At 38.9% G+C, this 21,866-nt stretch overlaps 1 protein-coding gene across 3 annotated transcripts in view; it reads right to left on the bottom strand.

Annotated features, from left to right (window-relative positions):
* Positions 1–4,822: 4,822 nt before the first annotated feature.
* The window catches only part of LOC129368621 (seizure protein 6 homolog), a 104,938-nt gene continuing 87,894 nt past the window's right edge, over positions 4,823–21,866 (bottom strand). Inside the window, exons 7-18 of one of the 3 annotated variants that reach the window (XM_055043671.1) lie at positions 21,517–21,683; positions 21,238–21,432; positions 19,206–19,344; positions 11,415–11,611; positions 10,175–10,369; positions 9,226–9,417; positions 8,903–9,097; positions 8,682–8,720; positions 8,472–8,580; positions 8,276–8,372; positions 7,124–7,197; positions 4,823–5,946 (exon numbers count right to left, since the gene is read on the bottom strand). In XM_055043671.1, the coding sequence (XP_054899646.1) occupies positions 7,171–7,197; positions 8,276–8,372; positions 8,472–8,580; positions 8,682–8,720; positions 8,903–9,097; positions 9,226–9,417; positions 10,175–10,369; positions 11,415–11,611; positions 19,206–19,344; positions 21,238–21,432; positions 21,517–21,683 (1,552 nt within the window). In that variant the 3' untranslated portion in view covers positions 4,823–5,946; positions 7,124–7,170. Of the gene's footprint in view, positions 8,373–8,471; positions 8,581–8,681; positions 8,721–8,902; positions 9,098–9,225; positions 9,418–10,174; positions 10,370–11,414; positions 11,612–19,205; positions 19,345–21,237; positions 21,433–21,516; positions 21,684–21,866 lie in introns of all 3 variants that reach the window. The other 2 variants (XM_055043670.1, XM_055043669.1) reach the window with 2 other exon arrangements.

Genomic DNA, 21,866 nt, shown 5'->3' with positions numbered 1-21,866 from the left:
AGAGGTGCAAAGACAGCAGTGAGATCCTCGGTATAGATGTTCTGGTCAAAGAGCAGGGATAAAGTAAAGAGGGGGAGAAAAAAAATCCCTCTTACAGATGTCTCGTGCTTTGTTTTTTTTTTTTTCTCATACTTAAATGTTTCAAATCACCAAACAAAGTATAAGCAAAATAGTGTTTCTAATTATGATTTTGTTGATTAAAGGAAAAACACATAACCAAACCAAACTAGATTTATGTGAAAAACTTTTCAGCTCAGTTGTGCCTCTCTTACATGGAATAGGAGGAATCCAATATTTACAATACCCGGAGAGTCTATTATTTGTCGAATAACTGGAACCCGTCATGTAAGAATGTTTCAGTCAGATGAAGGTGTAGACTTTGAGTAGGTCACTCCAAAACATCTATTTTGATTCTACTGAAACATTTAGAGGTGAATTTACTGGTCCTGCTGCATGATCAAAATATGACTGATTTCAAGGTCAGGCATTCTCCGTTAAGACTTTATGCTAAATAACAAAAAAAGATGGCTTCATCATTTCTGGAGAATAATCCAAAGCAGTCCCAGATGATCACACCACCAGCACGTTTTATTTATTTATTTATTTTTACTTATTTCTTCATTTTCAGTTTTGCCTAAATGCTGTTTTAGTTTTACTCCAAATGTGATTGCAACTTCCAAAGTAAATAAAATAAATTAATCTGTCACCTGGTCCACTAAATATTTTCCCCAAATTCTTCTTCTTTTTTTGCCAAATTTCAGATGGTGTTTTGTATTCCTCTTGGCCAACAATTAGTTTTTCTCCCATCGGTGGAGGCCAGTGAGGTCTGGGTGCTTCAGACGTTTGGTCAGCTTGACACTCCTGTAACGGTTCATCCCTGTTCCATCATTTCTCTATTTTTGGGATCAATCCTCTCATTGTGGCTTGCTGTAAAGACTTAGAGAAGGCTTCCTAACCCTCCAGATTGATCAATTTTACTGACTTTTTTCATCAGTAACTTTTTTTATTCTCTAGACTGTGGCATATTGCAGTCAGAAAGTCATCAGACTTTTGTGCCTATCTACTCAGTGAGAACTTATATTTCCAAGAACATATGCAGCCTATTTGGCTTGGACACTTTTCTCCCCATAATAAATCAAACCACTGTTTCAAAACTGCCTCTTATTTTCACGCATTATTGAGATATTGAACTTTATATCCAACAAATGAAACGTTAGTTTCTACACTTAAAATGTATACTTTTCCATTTGATAATCATTGTATTAAATGTCACTTCTCATTGTAAAATAAGCTGTAGATTATTTAACATGCACAGGTAAAGACGACAGGCGCTGTACGTCCTCCATGCCTCCAAATGTGGCAAACAAAAGCCTCCCATCTCTTAATCTTTCTACAAACAGGGCTGTCAGGTACATATTTACATATGGAATGAATAAGCGATGCGACGCACTGCATGCTCACAATGTATTAGAAAAAAAATCCATATAGATACGTATAATGAAAAAATCTGTATAAATTACTGGAAAATTGTAAAGCTTTCTTACAAGAGCTAGCTTTCCAGCTTTATGTTTTTTTGGCTTTAATATAACATTAGCTGACATTGTCGAGATGCAGTTAAACATATCCACATGAAGATTGCTTTAGGGCATTACTAAGTTCCCCTCACTTACCACCGAAATGTCTGAAACTTAAATATTCTCAGAGGGTCATTATAATTCCTCTGGTGAGGACAGAGCGACTGCAGACAAGCTGGTGCCCAAACATCTGACAAAATGTTTTTGCTGCAGGAACATGATCAAAATACTAATCAAACATCATTTACAACTGGCTTTATTCGAGGCTCCTGAGAGGCTGTCCCATCCTGCTTCTTTGCCATGGTAACCAGAGATTCATTTCAAAGGTGTCATGCTGCATTATCATCTCACCGGCTCATCCACCACCCTCCGCCCTCTGGCTCGCATGCTTTTGTCCCCTCTCTGTTCAGACCCCTCAATCTCAAACCTGCCCGGCATCCTGAAAGGGAAACATCGCCTATCTTGCTCGAGCTCAGATAAGACACCGATTTGATTTCTCTGCCTCGGCACACATGCAGCATGCAGAGTAGGAGACACACAGCTACACACACACACACACACACACACACACACACACCCACACACACACACACACACACACACACCACACCACACACACACACACACACACACACACACACACACACACACACACACACACACACGTACACATCCCCAGCCCCAAAAAGATTCATATTATCTATATGTTAAAAAGGAAGAAGTGTGACGTATCTTCAAAGTGTGTCATTAGCTGCTGCCTTTTGGAAATTCAAACACTCGTGTGAAGCAGTCATACGTATAAATCTTCTGAAGTGCTAAAGCTCACTCTTTGTCTTACTTTGCTAAGGGAACAAAACAACACGGCTCCACATATTGTGTGAAGAACATTGGTTTCACATTTGAAATGTTATGATGTAAACTCGTTTCTAAGAAAAATGAGTTTACTGAAGATAAAATGTTGAACATTTTCAACTAATATTGATTAATCAGACTAAAGAGAGGCTCTTTGCACTGACTGCAAAATGACCAGTAACATTTCTAGTAACATCTTCCATGGGGTTTACAAGTGAAGACGACATAAAAGGAAGAGACCATGATGGCAGCTTGCAGAACTTTCACTTTTGGTGGGACAGTTGGAATCAGTTTTTGCCTCGTCTGCAGCTGATAGAGCCTCAGGAAGGTTCCACGGCATTCAAATCCCACTTCCCCTCCTTCAGTCTGAAAAGCTGAGTGATTAGAGTAATTGCAAAAATAAATCAATGTTTATATTTTTTTAATCAAAATTTCAAATAATGATATAAAAAACAAAAAAACAAATCTGTTTTATATTACCAAAACAATGGGAAGAAAATAATTATTTTTCTAGATTTATAAGTCAAGTACATTTGGAATTATGTCTTTTTTAAAACATCTGCTTGGTTAACATTACATTAAAAATAATATTAACTCTTTTTTTTTTTTTTTTTTTTTTACATTTAAAGTGTCTGTGCACTCATTTTACAGAGCAAAGCATAACTCCGGTCCTGACCTTACCGCCGTGTTCATTGAACGCTGCACACCAGACCCTTTGAACGGGTCATTACATTAAACTACATTTACCCGTCAACCCTGCGGTGAGCCCGGCGTGCCCCGCAGCCAGCCGACACGGAGGAGGAGGCCTGACGGCCTGCCGTATTAGTCGCTTAATTGCCACATCCTGGTCTCTGCTGGATTGTGAGCAGCACGTTTTACTTTAATTGTGAACCATCCGCAGCCTGCCACTTGTGCACGGCGGGAGCATCAAGTGCCGGGAGATGGTCCTCGTAACGCACTTGGTTGCTCAGACCGTCTTTTTGGTGGCGTGCTGCCATCTGTTGGCGTTCCTGAGAACTGCAGTTTGAGGAAACAATGGGGTTGACACAAAGCAGGGGGTCAAGACTGTGGGAGAGGGATCCGAGAATACAGGAACACCCAACCATTTCTGTTTATACAAATGCAGAAAGTTCAAGAAAATGCTTGTGAGCAAACTTCAGGTGTACGAGAGTGGATGTCTTGGGCTGCTCTGCTATTGATAAACACATCATTTACAGAAAGTTAATAAATGGGTGGGCTGCTAGTTGCCCCCTCGCCTAACCTCCCTTCCCCACACACCTCCACACAAATGTATTGAAAAAAATTTGCATTTTAATGGCTCAAGCTGCTCTATATGTCCCCGTGCATCAGAGTGAAAGCTCAGCTGAAATCATGGGTGACTGCTTCCGAATGATCCGCTGAGATAAACCAACTCCCACATAAACACAGGCACAAGAAAGTAAAAAAAAAAAAAAAAAAAAAAAAAACGTGACATGCTCATAAACTCTCTGCCTCTCACTGGATGCACCTCATTTACTGTGATGCAAATGAAACTACAGGACCAAAGTGAAAGACCAGTTTGTCAAGACAGAATAAGGTCAAACTTTGTGGATTTTATTTGATGAGAACTCTTGTTTGTCGTTATTATTTTTGTTTTCTTGCAGATTTATCTACTCGTGGTTCAATAGGTGACAGCAACAGTATCTTCAGTAAAATAGTTTAGGCGTCATCCAGTTATATGTTTTGATCCTCAATCATCTGATTCAAATCAGCTTCTGTTAGCAGCCTCAAATGATAAAAACAACCGGCCATTATATGCTGATTCACCTTTTAGGCGCTTTCTAAAAATGTTTTCGTCTGATTGTATAATTTAGTGTTGTTGAATTGGCTCTATATAAATAAAGTGAATTTAATTTAATTAAGCGTATGAAAAAAAAAAATTATTTTTAAAAATTGTGCAGTAGTTTGTGTTGGTCCGTAACATAAAACCCTGAACACAATGAAGTTTGAGTTTGTAACTGCATAAAATGAGAAAATAGATCCAAACTTTCAAACTTTCAATTGACATTTAAGCTTGAAACCCACTTTTAGTCACTGAATAATTGCAACGATTTGCTTTTTAAAGTGTCTGATTGTAAGAAAACGAACTTTACTAAATGTGCATAGTGCTGAAAGAGATGTGGAAACATGATCTGAACCTGTTACTCTGCTACCATCTAGTGTTTAAAAAGTGTCACTACAGTTCAGCCTACATTCTTCACACAGCCACACCGTGATATTCTTCTAGCAAAGACACAAAACAATACTGTTAGACTAAACCCAGTCTATTTGAGAATGCTCAATTCTCCCACTATTACAACGTTTTCTTTTCACTTGTAGAGTACTTGTAGACAAAATAAATTCACTCAGGGAGTCGATGACAGAGATTAAAACAATTTTTAATTTTATTATTATTCAGGGAATCATATATATACACTTAAGGTGATGTGGTTTCCTGGGTGTGGCTGCAGCGGCTGTGAGGCTGAAAGAAAACAGCTTTTACAGCGAAAAGCAAACACACAGATGAGATAAATATGTCCATCTTCAAATTCAACACCAGGAGATGCAAAACAGCTTCATCGCCACTCCTCAGTTTTAAATATATATATACATATATATATTTATTGTTATTTTACAGAATGCGCTATGCAAATCATTTTTGTAACATCACTGAATTATTATGTTTCTGTGTTTTAAAACGAGGGGGTTCACACAGCCAGGAGCTGTGACCAGTTGATGCTACTGAGTCTTTGAGGCAGATTTTAAGATGTAGCGTACAGCAAGAACACTGGCATTCATGAAGAATGAGAAACGTATCTGAGCCTGTATGTTGCTGGAAACCACACATCGGCTGGTGGAAGATCCTTCCATAAATACTTTGAAGAGAGATTGTATGAAGGTAAGGTGGAGTGCTACGTTAAGCCGAAACAATATTAAATAATAGTTCAATCTAGATTCAAGTCATACGAATGTTTTCATGTGTGATCTCTCAGGTTATAGTCAGTCGTGAGGCACTCATATTGGACAGGCAGTTTATTTACAAATAGCAGTCCCATACACACACAGAAAAAAGAAGAAGAAGAAGAAAGAAAAAGTCATGATAAAATTTACAAAAACTGTGGAATGTCGGGGGATTGTAAAAAAACAAAAACAAAAAAAAAAAACAAACAAACCCCAAAACAAAACTCTAACCATTTCCCTTCTCTTTAAATGTAACTCGCTGAGGCCATGGAAAAGTACTTAAAAACATACAATCACCAATGGTCATCGATGACTTACTTTATAAAAATATCACCATGGCGTTAAACAGGATCACAGATTCGACTGTGCAGGAAAGAGAGACTTATTTACATTAATACAAAGATAGCAGAAGGTGAAAGAAGATATTGATTTAAATAAAGTGTTGGCAAAAAACCATGAGCAGTGCAGAGAGGGTCCCAAAAGCCAAAGCTTCAGCAGCTCCTGCTTTAAATGGACACCTCTAAAAGTTTCTCATTTTGTCCTGTAAAAACCAGAGAGATGACCGATTAAAAATTTCATTAAAGTTACAGTTCAAGCTTAATGTGTTTAATTAAGATATTCTTAGCACAGTTTAAGTGTTCTGGTCACTTATTTTGGTTTATTTTATCCCAATCATGTCAACACAAAAACACAAAATCCCCAATAAACAATTCAGAAATGACTTGATTATAACCATTGATTGTAATGGACTCTTTGGAAGGGAGCAGATAAACCAAAAGTAGTAGCACACTTGACACTCTTCTCTTTCTGCACCTCCTCCCCCCCAATTACCTAGTTTCTGGGTTTTCACATTTAGGATGAATGTTGGTTTTTATTTCCAAAAGCTGAATTTTAAAGTGCAGAACAGCCATATTTAGCTTTCATTTTAGATATTGAACGAGACACGCTCCAATGTACTCGAGATTCCCTAAACAGAAACATTAAAGTAGCCTGTTTTAGTTGCTACAAATTGAAAACCAGAAATCGATATTTAGCTATCTATGTATGTGCAGTACTCACAACACATGCGACAGTCTCTCCCCTTTCATGGGACATGCAAGCTTTTAAAAAAACTCTGCTTGTTCTGGAAGCAATAAGCGCAATTTATGTATTTTATTTCTTCTATTTTTGGTGGTGAGTCACATTGGCCATTTCAAAAACTGCCTTTGAAGTTCCCCCAAACATTAAAGCATTTTCCGCTTTCACATTTACTGATTGATTAACATCAAAGAGAAAGAACAGGAAAGGAAACTATATTCAAGTAAAAAACTAAAATGGCAATTTATGCATAATTGGTATTTACTAGATAACAAGTGATGCTCCCTTCTCATTTTGTTAGAGGTCCTAATAAAAGTATTCTTAAATGTTTAATTTCAGTTCCTTACTGAACTAGACTGTTCATACCTGCTACAGGTTTGTTGTTTTATTTGTAAGCCAAACTCCTAGAAAGCTGTGTGGCTGTATTTGCAGAATTTACAACAACATTAGGAAATGAATATATTCACAGTTCTTATGAAAACCATCTACTGTGGTATTTTCATCAGTTGAATTAGCAATAAGTAATCAATAACAAGGTCAACATATGTGGAAATATCATTAGATAAAGCTAAAAACGTGTGGCAGCCGGATCACTGGACAGTGAACATGCTGTGGCTTCAGTTGATAGAGGGAAATCTCACCTTGTGGTTGTTGTGCAGTAAAGCCAAAGTGGAAATACTGACAGGGTTTAGTATCTACAACGGGTCTGCCAATGCTGCAGAAGCAGAGAAAAGAAGGATAATGGGGAAAGCTTTAAACTGCTAACACATATCAGCAATAGCTGCGTGCTGTTTAGCCTTGCATTAAAACAGAAGTCGTAAAAGTATACACACCACTTGAACCTTTAGGGATTAATAATGTTACAACCACAAACTGTATTGTAATGCATGTTAACACAAATTAGTGGATAATCGTGAAGTTAAAGGAAATAATTTGTGGTTTTTAATCTTTTGCACTAAGACAAACTAACGTGCATGTATATTTGTATTTGTAATAGTAAAAATGAAATAAAAATCTAAAAATATCATCTTCCGTCCACCTCACCATAATGCAATACTTTTGACTTGTCTTTTAATAAGCCAAATCCTGAAAGCTGGTTGCTTGGTAATTTTGGAGTAGGTGGGCTGGATGTAAGTGCAAACAAATTTGACAAACCATAAAAGATTTTGTGTAATCTAGTTTGTGTTGGTCTATCATGTAAAATAATATAACTATTAATGAAGGTCTGTCCTAATTCACTAATATGTATGTAAAATAGTTGAAAGGACTATGAATTCCTGCCCTTTAAGACTTCAAATTGATATATAAATGGCATTATAAATAAAATTAAGTATTATTATGTTATTATTATCACCTTTGCATGACAGTGTATATGTTGTGTATATTTGTGAAAAGATCACATAAGCAAGCAAAGGCAGACAGAGTATGGAAATGCAACTTAAATTTCCCATTCAGGGCTTTATTATAATTTGCCAATCTGGTTAAATAAAGTGTAATGACTTCAAAATAAATAACATTACAACACATCTGCCTATGTAATAGGGAACAGAAAGACAAATAAAATTGCCACTATACAGAAATGAAGTATGGGATATCCCAACGGGCAAGTTATATCACAATGCTCAGTATTTGCTCCCACTGATGATGCTGATGGTGATGGAGGATGAAGGTGCCCTCTGCTGGCGTGAAATGAGATGACGTTGGGGTGACAGTAGCGGGATGGAGGAGGATCAGGACAGCACACTGGTGTTCTGCGAATCAACGTCCTGCATGCTCACGACATCCGTACTTACTCCACTTTCATAAATGGGGTTGTCGAAAGCCGACTCTTCCGTCATGTTGTCATACGGTGGAGAGGATGTCGGCATTCTGACAGATTTCCCTTGAAGTCTGAGCAAAGAGTGGGGGAAAAAAAATAAAACTGGGAACATCCTGCAAAGCCTCCTTTGACTGCAAGTACAGGGTATGAAATTTAAAGATATTACTCACTTCGCAAAGTAGACATAAATCCCCAAAACAATCACCAAGACGATTGCAGTTGGAATAAAAACTGCAAGGGTAATATTGGTCCCCTCCATGCTGTAATCCATACTAACAACTAAAAAAAGAAAAAGAAAAACACTCAATATTTTGTGCAATTTTCACAACAAAGAAACATCAATATTAACTGGGTTTGAGATTCTTTGTAACATGGCTCACCATCAAGCCTTTGTTGATTCACATACTGCGCTGAAGATGCTGCAAAGACACAAAATCTTTGTCAAGAAGCTGTACAAAAGCACAGTGCACACCTACATACAACACTTAGGTGTAGAAATAGTACAAACAGGATCAGAATCAATGTGAGACTGTGATGCAATTCTAAATGTTTAGACAAAGTGTTAAAAAAAGGAGAATGTGGCAAAAAGTCGACTTTTTACCTCTGCAGACAGGAGGAGTGCTGTTCCACTGTGACGGGTGTCCGGGGACACAATAGATGGTGGCACCACCGCGCAGCTCGTAGCCTGCGGCGCAGGAGAACGTAAGAGTCTCACCCGCTTGATAAAAGACTTTTTCAGAGCTCTGGATGCTGGTGGAAGCTGCACCGGGGTTTCTGCAAGGCTCGTACTTCTCAGCTGGAGATCGGATGGGGAAAAAAAAAATAAAGCATTCACAACGTCAGTCTTTGAAAGATTGACAACGTGAAGTAATTGTGGGCTCTCGATTTCTGGAAACGTAACAAAAGCAGGTGCGAGCAACTTACGGACACACTTGGGCAGTCTGTCGCTCCACTTGGGTACTGCTGAGTCCCGGTTGTTGCAGCTGAGGAGACTGGAGCCAGACAGAACGTAGCCTTTGTTACAGATGAACTGCACGGTGGAGCCGACCTTGAAGCGGGGGCCTGTGATCACTTTCCGACTGTGCTCCACGCTTCCTGGATCGCGGCACATCAGGACTGATGTGCCACAACAAGGAGGGAACGATAACTTGTTTACAGCCTGTGGCTATAAGAGCTGACGAGGTTAGAACAGTCACAAATTCCCCAAAGCAATCACCATTTTTTAGATATACATTTTCAATGAGCTTCAATAAGAAATCGTAACTATCTTCTCATGGATAAAGACATGTAGTTGATTAATTTTACTGGTTTTGTGTTTTTCAAACCCAACCAAAAACTTGGAATTAGAGTTGAAAATACAGTCAAATTATAAGAAGGTATTAGGAGGTTTGGAATTAGGGATGTTTTTTTTTTTTTCTGAAGACTGAGAGTAATGCAAACAAAAACTTGACAATAGATTTTACAAAATCTGTAAAAGTTAGAAGAAGCTGAAATAAACAGAAGTTGGCTTAAGTAGGTGAAGGATATGACTACATTTTAAAGTTTGAATTGCATCTATATGTGAAAGTATGTGGAAATAGTCAGCTGTGAAAGAGCACAAAGTTTTTAACACAATTTTTTAGCAACTATAGGATGGTCCATTCATCGCAAGATGATCACAAAAAGCTGAACATTTCATAAACTGGCCTGAATTACCATAATATGGTAAAAATGCACAAAGTACGTAGAAGAAGGTAATAAGTGTATGGGGAGGAAAAAAAGTGGAGGAGCTCAAGAGTGTGAATGACTTTTGCACAATTTGCAGACATCCTTAGAGTAAATCAATTATGTACCATATGAATAACTACGAAGACATCCATTGGCTTCGCCTCACCTTCATCACACTTTGGCACATCACCACTCCAAGTCAGATCCCACTGGCACATGAGGATCTCGGAGCCTACCAACGCAAATCCCGGGTAGCACTGGTAGGTGACCACTGTGCCATGGATGAGATCGGGGTGGGATGTGCTCTTCCAGCCGTTGGGGATCTCCGGCAGTTCGGGACAAGTGTCATTCCTTGGCACCTCTGTTAACAATTGAGCAGACAAAATGAAGCATTTTTATAATAAAATACAAACCAGAATAGCATTATTCAGCCTTAAGGAGAGTGAAGCATTAATAAGCAACAGCCTCTGAAGGGAAGGAATATGACGGCGTAATTGTGTGTGTGTTTCCAACAGTGGTCTAAAAAGCCACTGTTGGAGAGGAAACTCTAAATAGAAGACTGTGATCTGCTGGAAGGAACGCGGCATGTAATCTGGCAGCCGTCAGTCTCTTCATAGATGGCCAGCAGCATAAAAACATTGGGTAAAGGCGGTTGATATTGATGTCTGCGCTATTATTGTGCTTCTTTGTTTGGGGTTGCTTAATTTTGTGCATCTGAGGTAAGCAAAACGACTGACAGCGGCACAGTGGGAGACGGGAGGATAGAGGCAACAGTTACATTCTGCCGCTCAGCCTCAAAAATATATTCCACACTTGGTGTGGGGGTTTGTCCAAGATGGTTTAATTTTAAGTTACTGGTTTTATTTAAACATTCTACAAGCAACACTTCCTATAGAAAAATATTTCAAAGTCTTGGAGTATACATACCCATTTACCTTTTTCATATTTCACATCCCACGTGGGGATGCAAGTTCACGTAGAAAGGTGGTCTGGTGTCATGAAACGTTTTGGTGTATATCCCAAACACTAAAGGTGTACATCACCTTAAGCACACCATTACTGTGTACAAACATGGTGGTGGCTACAACATGCTGTGGGGATATTGGGAACAGATAATGTTCATAGAGGCTATTTAAAAAAATTTTAAAAAAAGGGCAATGTTGAAAGTTGTTGGAGACACATCCCAAAAGACTTTCACCTTTGACTAAAATGAAAGTTGGCTGAACATTATCTTGACTCAAGGACATTAAATACAGATGTACACCTCACTTTCCAGGTTTTTAACCCACTTTATGTTAACATGAAGTTGTGATTATATGCACTCAAATAGATGGAAGGATCAGACAAAATATGGAAAAACGTCAAAGTGTATGTATGTGTTTTGGAAGGGAGTATGCACGGCTTACCAAAGAAGTGAACTACAAAGCCGTTGTTGTAGCCGTAGATGTTAGTGGCAGGATCCGACTGGAACTGAATAGTGACATCAGCCATGGATGTGTAGAGCTTGAAGTGCGGCCGTGCGCCGCTGTACTGGCCCAGGATGTTGCCCGTCAGGTCGTCACCGTCGTAGAATGTAAGTTGGTCGTTCTTACCCAGATTGAGACTGAAATAGAAAAAAAACAAAAAAAAGTCACACCCATAAATGAATTTACAACTCTGTGGTAGCGAAGGCGTGTTACGTTCATGACGTGTTTATTAGCCAATGAAAGGAGAAACTGGAGTTATAGGGTGATGTCAGGAATACTTTGAAATTTGTAATTCTGTTTGTATTGGAACAGAACGATGCAGAGTAAATACTAAATAATTTACAACCTGCTAGCCTCAATTGCTTCAATACATAATGATGTGGATTTACAGTATGGACAAATGACTACATTGGAGGAGTCCAAGGTGAGGAACAATTAAAGAAACAAATGAACATTCAATCTGAATGTGGGGAAATGTCAACAATGGATGAGAATCAACATTGGAAAGTTAAAATGGGAAAGAAAGACATGATGAAAACACACTGACCATCCCAATCCAAATATTGAATTCTTATCTTGATGATAAAGTATTCCTAACCTTTGGACATTTTTACTTTTTGTGAAGTTAAAGCCACAAATTTTAATTTATTTTATCTGGTTCTTATGTGGTGAAGTAGTTTATCACCATGGAAAGAAAAATGATGAACAGTTCAGAAAGGGGGCTTGAGCCCCCACCCTTTTAACCTTTTTTTTTCACATGTGACTCACCTAACAGCAGGCTACCGCTGAAGTACAAGAAAATATTGAGAAACTGTGTCTGCTTTGAATTTATTAACACAGACCAGAATTAAATCAATAAAGACTTGGCTTGTCTTCAAGAGTGACCACATGAGCATCTATTTATCAGACCTAGACGGCTTTGAGCAGAGAAAGTGAGATTTCTACCTTTTTAAAGATCTTTTAACTCTGACAAGTCACCCTTTCTTCAATACAAACATAAAATGTCAGTTTGTTTTTCAATGCACAAGGACTCGTGAAAGCGCTGCAATATTTTCCACGAAATATCAGTTGCATACATCTCACACACCAGACCTGACAGCTCCAGAGGCTTCTCTTTCCACAAAAGACTCACTGCCTGTGTACGCACTGAGGTTTGTTGGCGTCATCTGTTGTGAAGCAGCTCTGCACATTTGAACATCCAGTTCTTTTCATCATCGTCATCGCATGTGGAGTGTGCGTGTGCCAAGAGATCACATTTGCTCGTGCAACACGGGCGCCGTGGTAAAAAAGAAGCTGTGCCAAAACCTTTTTTTAATGAGGGACAACCAGTGGGAAAGCTCTAACATTCGGCTGGCTGACCACTTGAGTCATTTCGTCAGTCTTGTCAGTGGCAAACAAATTTGCAAGGAATTGCCTACAAAGCCAGCACACTGCTGCCAAAACCCATCTGAGTCACAAATGAAGTGCAGTGCTGTTAAATCTGAGACTTGCTGTGATTTAAGAATCAGTGGCACATAAACATGTAACGTAGTCCTAACAGAGCTATTGAGGATTGAGATAAGACCCGGGCGATCCTTGAAGAAAAACGTGAGCGGCAGCAAAAGATATGTGAGGCTAGCAGAGTCTTGCAGCTGCAATTTCAGTGAAAATATAGACCTTTGCAAGGCACTGCAGTAAGAGTACCTCCGGAAATCTCTAATCTGGACACGGCAAATCAAATCTTCCTTTCCACTTTTTTTCAACAGAATAAGGTGCAAATTTCAACGGCTTACTTTTTCCTCATGTGTATGTGTAACATCTGATTTCAGTCAGATATTCCTATTGGAATATCAGCCACAGGTGATTTTTTTTCCTTCTTTTTTCCTCTATCAGTGATGCTTTCATGGTCTGCAGGTTAACAGCCCTTCTTGATGGCCTTGTCCAATGTTGTCAGAATAAAACCTCGGGCAACGTCTGGGAGACACACAAGTTGGTTTTATTTCTTAGTGAATTATTTCACTTTCTTCTACCTGCTGATTATGTCATCAAGGCTTCCCAGTTCTCAGCAATTTATTGTTTCCCCTCCAAAAACAGGTCCCCTTGATTTCAGGCTACACTTGAGGGAAGGACATTTGTTTGCCAGTTGGCAGTCTCGCCGAGTGATTACCTTCAGTCATGGCATTTTATCTCTTTTAAAAGAAGTCCCTCCATTCACTGTGAATAATTTAGAATTTTGCCACCATTGGAGGTTTAAATGACTGATTCTATTAACTTAACAGACCACTGTGAGTGCATCCACAATCATGGTGTCAGAACAGAAGAATCCAAATGTGCAGTGCCTTTTCAGACCTCTGACAGGCGGCTCTTTTAAGACTACTTGAATACTGTTGGGACAGCCAGCGGCAAGAGCGATTTAATAATGAGAAACCCGTAGGAATAAAGTTAAACAAAATGACATGCACGCAAAATTAAAGTGCACTTTCTTGAAATGTAAAGAAAAAGATTTGATTAGAGTACTGCCACTGTGCCTTGGAAAAATACCTTGAACACATTGTGTCCTCTAACAACGATAGATTTTATTGTGTTTTATTGAGATTTTATGCTACATTAAATGGAATTGTGTCACGTTTTCAAAAAAGCATTTTTACATTTGAAAATTGTGGCATTCATTTTTATTCAGCCTCCATGAATCAGAACCTTGAGGAACCACATGTGGCTGAAATTACAGTCAAGGATGTCAAGAAAATTAGGTTCTATTCAGATGTAAGTCTGGACTTTTCATGTTTGAGAAGTCAGCATAGCAATTGAGGCAATGCCCTGATGGTGAACATCCCTCAACTATGAACACTGACCAAAAAGCAGCAAGCAATAAGTAACCAAGCACAAGGTGCTCACCATGACTGTCCTCACCGTCTCTCCCACTGCATGAAGCCAGGCAGCACAATGCTGTCATGTCTTCATTACAGCTGCCACTTTGAACGAAAACAATCAAAGAGCAATGCGTATGCTCTACGTGATCTTTCGTTCTTGTGTTTTATTTATGCGCTAATTAAATAAACATCAATCTATATAATTAAGTCAAATAATGATAATGTTCACCTGGACATTGTTCTAAACCTTACTAATATTAAATATTAGTTATTCTGTGTGTATTTAATATTCACAGCTCATATTTATTTACCCAAAGTTTAACTAGTGAACTAACTGCTGAAGATAATTAGTTCCACTGGATTTTATTTTTAAGTTTTACAGTAAAGAGAGTGGAAAACAAACTTTAAACTTAAAGGTCCTCTTCCACTTCATAATTATGCACTTAATGTTGGTCCAATGCACAAAATCCAAAGTTTCTGGTTGCAAGGTGACAAAACATATTAATGAGCAGTCATGAAAGGCACTGTATCTGATGAAATATTTCAGTTTGATAACACGGTCGTGACCTTTTCAAACTTTTGGAGTGCCGTTTTAAAAAAGAGCTTGGAGAAGCTCTCTGCATACCAATCACACTGACTCAGCTCAGCAGACAGGATGAGGAGAGAACAGTTGTTTTTCACAGGCCTCGAGGCATTTGTCTCCTTCACCAACCTGACAACTTTAGAAAAGCCACAGCTAATCTCCAGCAACTCGGACAGAATAGGAATCGCTTTCATCGTCATGCTTTTAGGAGAAAGCTTCTAAATCTTCCTAACATGGAGATTATGCATTTAGATTTATGTTTTTTTGTAGCTTCACAAAGACATCCTATGTATGCCCTGACTTATGTGATAGCATGTAATTCTCAGAAACTCCACAAGAGGATGCAACCCACCCAAACTAAAATGCCCCTGTTCAGTAAACATACATAAACACTACTTAAAGTGGTGTACGCAGTGCAATCGAAATGTTAATCTATATTTGAAGCATTTACTGAGGTGTATCCTACAGGCGGGAATATCAGCTGTAACCTCTTGTTTCTGGCTCCTGGTCGAGTCATGCTCCGCACTAATTAGCAAAGAGCCAGCCCTCCTGTTTGGCCTAAATTAATTAATCAGTCCTCATTATGCACACTGCTCCACTGTAATTGCCAGCACAGGCACAGTGATGAATGATAACACAGAAAACATTCTCATTAATGTGGAAAAGTGTGTTCCCACCCTTATAATGAGACAGCTCTTATCCACAAGAGCCTTTTGCGCACAAACACACATTGACACAAATTGCGTGTTGACCAAGCCTATAGGAATGCTGTTTCTCAAGCTAAACGGAACGGACACAGAGGTAACGGTGGGGTCTGCGGGGATCAGAGGAGCTGCCACGACAGCCACGCGTGACCGACTTTGAGATAAACTAAAGCTGGACGCGGCGCTATTAATTTACAGTGAGCTGCCTCTTGTGGCCCAGTTTAAAACAAGCGTCCAACAGGTAGAAGTTAAAGAAAAACCCCTGAATTAAAATCAGATTACCTTAAAACAAACTTGTTTACAAATGCTTTGTTCTCTGAGCTTTGTTAACCAAGGTACCCTGGTGGACTTTCAACATCATCTTGACCTAAAGAACAGAGAGGGATGCCTGGTCACACAAAGCCCTGTGTGACATTCAGACACAGTGTAATATTTCTTAGTATGCCTCACGATATTCTTCTGTGGAAAAATCTATGTGATGGCTCATATCTTAGTGCTTGTAAGCCTGAAAGATAGCTCAGGAAAATCACATCCTTCACAAATGTCACTGAGAGGTGTGTAGGTGCATCTGCTTGTTTTGTGTTAATTCAACCAGTAAAGAAAATCAACCACATAGGTATAATTCTTCCCTGTCTTTTGACCTTTATCTTTCAAAATTACGCTGTTTTCCTTACGGTATGATTTTACAATTTCCATTAACAGGGCTGTTCGGCAAAACTGAAATTTTGTTGCTGCTTTCATCAGCAACAATTTTGGTAACAAAATTAGATTTTTTTTGTAAATAAAGCAATGATTGAAATAAATGGAAAGAATGGAAAATATGAAATACTTAGCCCGACACTGCTTTAGCCTTGCTTGGGTTCTTTGCACAATATTTAACTCTCACCAATCCAAAAATATTTTGGGTTACACACAATCTTATTTTGCAAAACAAATGTTTTCATCTGATTGACATATTTGAATTTCATCAGAAGAAATATCTAATTTGATAACCAACAAAAAAAAAAAAAACCCTCTTCTGTTACAGGACAAGGGTAGGGAAGAGGTGAGCTTCCGGACAACAGTTTTCACTAGATGTCAATACTGAGATGAGGGGACCCACTGAGCATTTAGGAGTTGAAATATATTTGAGTAATGTCAAACTGTTCATAGCCATCTAGGCTAAAAAGGCATATGTTTTGGAAAGTCCATCTTTTGCCCTTGCCTTTTCTTGTAGGGTGGCTCTTCAGCTGTCATTAGGGAAGAGGCTGGGTACAGCCTGAGCAGGTTGCCAACCTGTCACATAGCAACACAGAAACACACAAACCAACCATGCACACACAGACATGCATCTGAGGCCACATTAGAAAGACCAATTAATCCAACAGTCATGTTTTTGAACTGTGGGAGGAAGTTGGAGTACCTGGAGGGAACCCACACATGGTCAAGGGAACTCCATGCAGAGAGACCCCAGGCCTTCTTACTGCAACTTAATAATGCTGCCGACTGCTCCACCATCCAGACCGTATTTTGGGACCTAATTTTAAAAATGGTCATTGATTAAACGTTTTTTTTTATCTAAATACAGACTTACTTCAGCTGAGACTGACAAGGATAAAACAAGAAGAATAAATATCTGAATTTGAGTTTAGAATTTTTAACATAATCTTGAGTAGATTATCCAAATAAATATACATTTTAAGTCACCGGCACCCCAGTCCTTAAGAGCACCCTCCTTAAAACACAGCTGGATTAAATGAATGGCTCTTTAGCAGGCCTCTGCAGAGCTGAGTTACTGCCAGTAACTCAGGTATGTTGGAATAGGGATGCAAAGTTGCAGGTTGATCATGGATTTATTTACATTGGTAAATTGGTATTAAAAAATATATATACAAATTTGAATCTTTACTTTCAAATATTCTGCCAGTGCTGCTTCACTGCTGTGGTACATAAGAGCAACTTGAGCACAGTTGCCACTGTATGCAGGTGTAGTTCTGTTTGGAAATATAATGAATGATCAACAGCAGACGTTTTGTTTTCCTTCCATGCAAACAAAATGGACGTTATATCTTTAGATGTCAGGAAAGCATCTGGAAGTCGTTGCACATTCAGTGTTATTGCTTGAATGCTTCATGACACATTAAATTAAAATGTGTGTCATCTGCCATCCTCTACAATACAGCTCAAATATGTTACAAATGAAAAAAAAGTGGAAATTAATTCATACTTCATCAAATGAAGCTGGCTATTTCTGATGTAATCTTTCTAGCATGTCTGCATGATTTACTGATTTTTTTTTGTAAACCTTATAACTTTCCAAATCAGGTCTAAGTGTAGCTCTAGCAATGTTAGCAGGTATTTTGCTCAGTCGGTAGGCCATAAAAATACAGAAACAATAAGACAATGCCCGATAGTGGTGGGGCGTGATGCTGTTTTGCCCAAGAACAAACATTTATGTGCTTTTCTTCTTCTAAACTCGCCATCCGCAAATGTTGACGTTGTCGCCACCTACTTGATATGTTCAACATTTCTGACTGAAATTTCAAATGCCGTTCAAGTAGAAATAATGAACAAGCGGATGAAAGATACTGGTTTAGTAACAAATACTAGACTGTCAGTGGTCTGTTGCAATAGAAGACATTTCCCTGTGTCCTCAAGAAAAAGAGTTTGGATATGGAAAAGATAGGATTTGAAGGAATCAACTGCAAGTCTGTGTAAACGAGGAATGCAACTAATATACCAGCTACAGTCTGAGTCTTCCCACAGTCTTTGTTTGGTGGGACTTCCAGGCTAATTCCTGCCAGCTTAATTTTAACCTTTCGCTGTGCCTCTGCAACTGCTTTGAGCAATAAAACAAATCACTTTTGCTGTATTGTTTTGTGTCAAGACGAATGCACATGCTGAAATGGTTGAATCCCTCATCCGAAACAAGCGGATGAATCTATACAGGATAATGAGGCAAGATTTGAATTTCTATACTAACACTTGAATTATCTTTTGGTTTTAGAGAAATGCTCAGCGCACCGTAAAAAGAAATCAAGGTTATGGGTTATTTTTCACTTAATTTAAGACCAATAAGAGGTGCAGAGACCGGAGAAACAGATGTCTGTGCGTTTGTGCATGTGTGACTATGTGAGACGGAGCTCGTGAAGGTGAAGAGTGAAGGTGACACACAGTGAGCATGTGTCCATTATGACATCTGTACGTGTATGCTGGATTCCATTTGGGTGGACTGGATAAGTGGCTCAGAGTAGTTCACTTGCCAGAGCATATTCATTTCAAAGCCAACTCCGAGGCAAACACCAGGGAAGTGGGAGCAGGGAGGCTTACTGGCTAATCTGGTCAGAGAGCGAGCTGGAAGCAGGACAGAATCCTTAATGTTGGCGGATGTAAAAATGTAAAAAAAAAAAAAAAAAATCTAATTAATGAGTGCTGCCACAGAAAGATTTCTCTTTGTGCACAAGCCTGCTGCGATAAGAAAACAGATGAGCAAGTAAGAGAAAAAGTGTGTGTTTGAAGCAAGAGATGGAGTGTTAAACACTAGCAGCTCAATCTGACCTCCTCCCTGACTCCCCTTGTGTGAGCTCCAGTCTGAGACCTCTGCATGGGCTCTTACACTTGGATGTCAAGCATGATCCTTTTGTCCTCTTCCACATGGATGCCCCAAATGCAGTCCTGCCCCTTGTCGTAGGCCTCGGGCCAATTAGGAGACAACACCACGCCAGCAGAGTCTGTGATCTCTCCGCTGCACACAGCTGTAACACACAGAGACAGCAAAGTCAACACAAGGAAACAAACTGCAGCCAATTTACAGACAGAGGAGTAAAATGCAAACGCTGGTGCAGGAATCTGTTTTTTTTTTTCTTTATTTAATTCAATGAACCCTGACTTTAAAGGACGAGTGCAATGGAACGTGCACGCTGCTCGGCAGGATTGTTGTAAAACCATGTTCCAACAATGAACTACTTGGCGACCGTGACCCAAAAGAGCAAAGAATTAAATTTTCCCATATCTGGCTTTACAAGAACGCTTTTCAATTTTACTCTGTGATACAGTGACCAGGCAGGCATTAAAGCAGCCAAAGTAAGGTCAGCAAATTGTGTGTGTGTATGACCATGTGACCTTGTATTTGATACATTGTAAGTGTTTCTGGGCTATGGGTTAGGTTTAGGACTAAGGCGTGATTTGAGTTCAGATTAGGTTTAGGGTCAGGATCGGGGTCAGGCAACAAAAAGTAACGAAAAACTTAATAAAAGTCCTTGTGAAGACAGAAAGATGTACTATATGTGTATATAAGATGAGTGTGAACAGAGAGCAATAGGTTTAGCAGGCTGTTATTAATTTACATAGTCTGCTCTCTGTGGAGAGTTCAATTCAGGCCAGCTATTGTGTGCCTTTAATCTTGAGCACTTGAAAAATCTGCCCTGCAAGCACACATATCAAAGTAAATCATCCCTATAATCTTAAGAGGGAATTTATCATGGATCAGAACAAACCAGCACAGGAAGACACAGTTAAATGCTTTTTGGATTTAATGTTTGAACAAAAGACATCACCACCTGCTGAAATGATCAAGCAAGCACCATGAAATCCTCAGATTGTTAGGCCAGGCATATTTGACTAGGATTTTTTGACTTATTTTGAAGACTTGATGCATTATAAGAATGATAATAACGAGACTGTCATGGTATAATGACTTTGTATTACAAAATACCACAATGGATATAAAATTTACATAAAAATATTTCATTAACATTTTAAACCCTTTTATGATCACTGCCTTCATTTAAAAGAAAATCTATTCCTTCTAACATTTCCCACAGCTGTTTGAATAATCAAACATCTTAATCACTACATTTGAAATAATTTCAAAATTTATTGGCATTCAGGCAAACTTTAACATCATTTTTCACAAATCTGCTTCAGGGGCTGAATATTTTTGCTTCTGATATTCTGTTGTTTTCATAAAAAGTAAAAATGTTATTAGTTGGTCAATCAGGCATCATCCTATGTAACCAGGTTGCAGTCAGTGTCCTAACAGACATTCTGCCTAGAGCTTACCAGCTGTAATTTAAAAATAATCTTCATTAGTTTCCAAGTCATAACTGTGGGGTTTTTTTTATCAGCCAGAAACATTTCTGAACAGCCAAATCTGACAGTTTTATTATCCAAAAGAAAAAAGAACTGGCACAAGTTTAAGCTGGCATGCAGTGGAACAACAGGTGGGGGAAGGACATTACTGTGTTAGTATGTGCTTCAGATAAACCATAAAAATGCTGGTTACTCTGTCAGTTTGTCTGGGGTCTCATTAGAAGGACTCTAAACTATCGGAAAGACTAGATAAAAAATAAAAAAATCTGTCAGCAAACAATGTAATGCCTTTTTTCGAACATAGTACTGCTTTTCTTGGCAAGTGTTTTTTTTTTTATTTTTGTTTTTCACCTTTTTAGCAATTATTGCTACTACCACAAAAAACTCTAGAACATCTATACTCTTCTGTAAGTGTGTTATGTTCAGAACAGTTTTCTTTGGTTCCTTAAAGTGCATTTATTTTATGGCAACTTTGTTTGCCATAAATGGACAATTAGCTGTTGTGACAAATTAAATCATGGACTAAAATGGGATTCAGACTAAATCTGTTCACTTACCCCTGCAGGCGGGTTCCGTCTCATTCCACTGTGGGTTTTGAGAATCCACGCACTCAATCACTACGGAACCTTGCTCCAGCGTGTAGCCAGGATTACATGAGAATTCAACTACCGCCCCCATGCTGTAGGTGGAGTCACTGCTGCTGAAGTTGCCATACTTTACAAAAGGCTCATAGCACATCCCCTTTGCAAAGGCTGCATTAACAAAGTAAATAGTTAGGGACCTGTGATATTGCGTGTACAAAATGGATCACTCCGCAGTGCGCGTGAGCTGCTTGCCTTCGTATCTGATGGCTGCTCCAGTGGATGTCATCGTCCCATCTGTGGTGAACTCCACAAACAAGTAACGGCCGGTGCTGAGCACGCCCTCGTTTGGCAAGTATTCCACTTCGTAGGAGTCATACACAGGTGGAGAGTCAATGTTGTTCCCATTTTTTATCAACAGCCTGTTCAGAAACACACCAGCAAAAAGAGTCCCGTGAATTAGGCTGGAAAGTAAAATCAGAAAAAATGAACTTTCAACGAGACACTTCTAGTTGCAGTTGCAACAACTTTGTGTTAATGTCCCACATCGGTCTTGTAATAAGGCGAATGACCATGCATGACAGCAGCCACGTCGATCAGTAGAT

The sequence above is a fragment of the Poeciliopsis prolifica genome, unplaced genomic scaffold, assembly GCF_027474105.1.
Source record: "Poeciliopsis prolifica strain line A6 unplaced genomic scaffold, Auburn_PproV2 SCAFFOLD019, whole genome shotgun sequence".
NCBI classification, from domain to species: Eukaryota; Metazoa; Chordata; class Actinopteri; order Cyprinodontiformes; family Poeciliidae; genus Poeciliopsis; species Poeciliopsis prolifica.
Note: the sequence above shows the minus strand (reverse complement) of the source record. Positions and strands in the feature narration are given on the sequence as shown.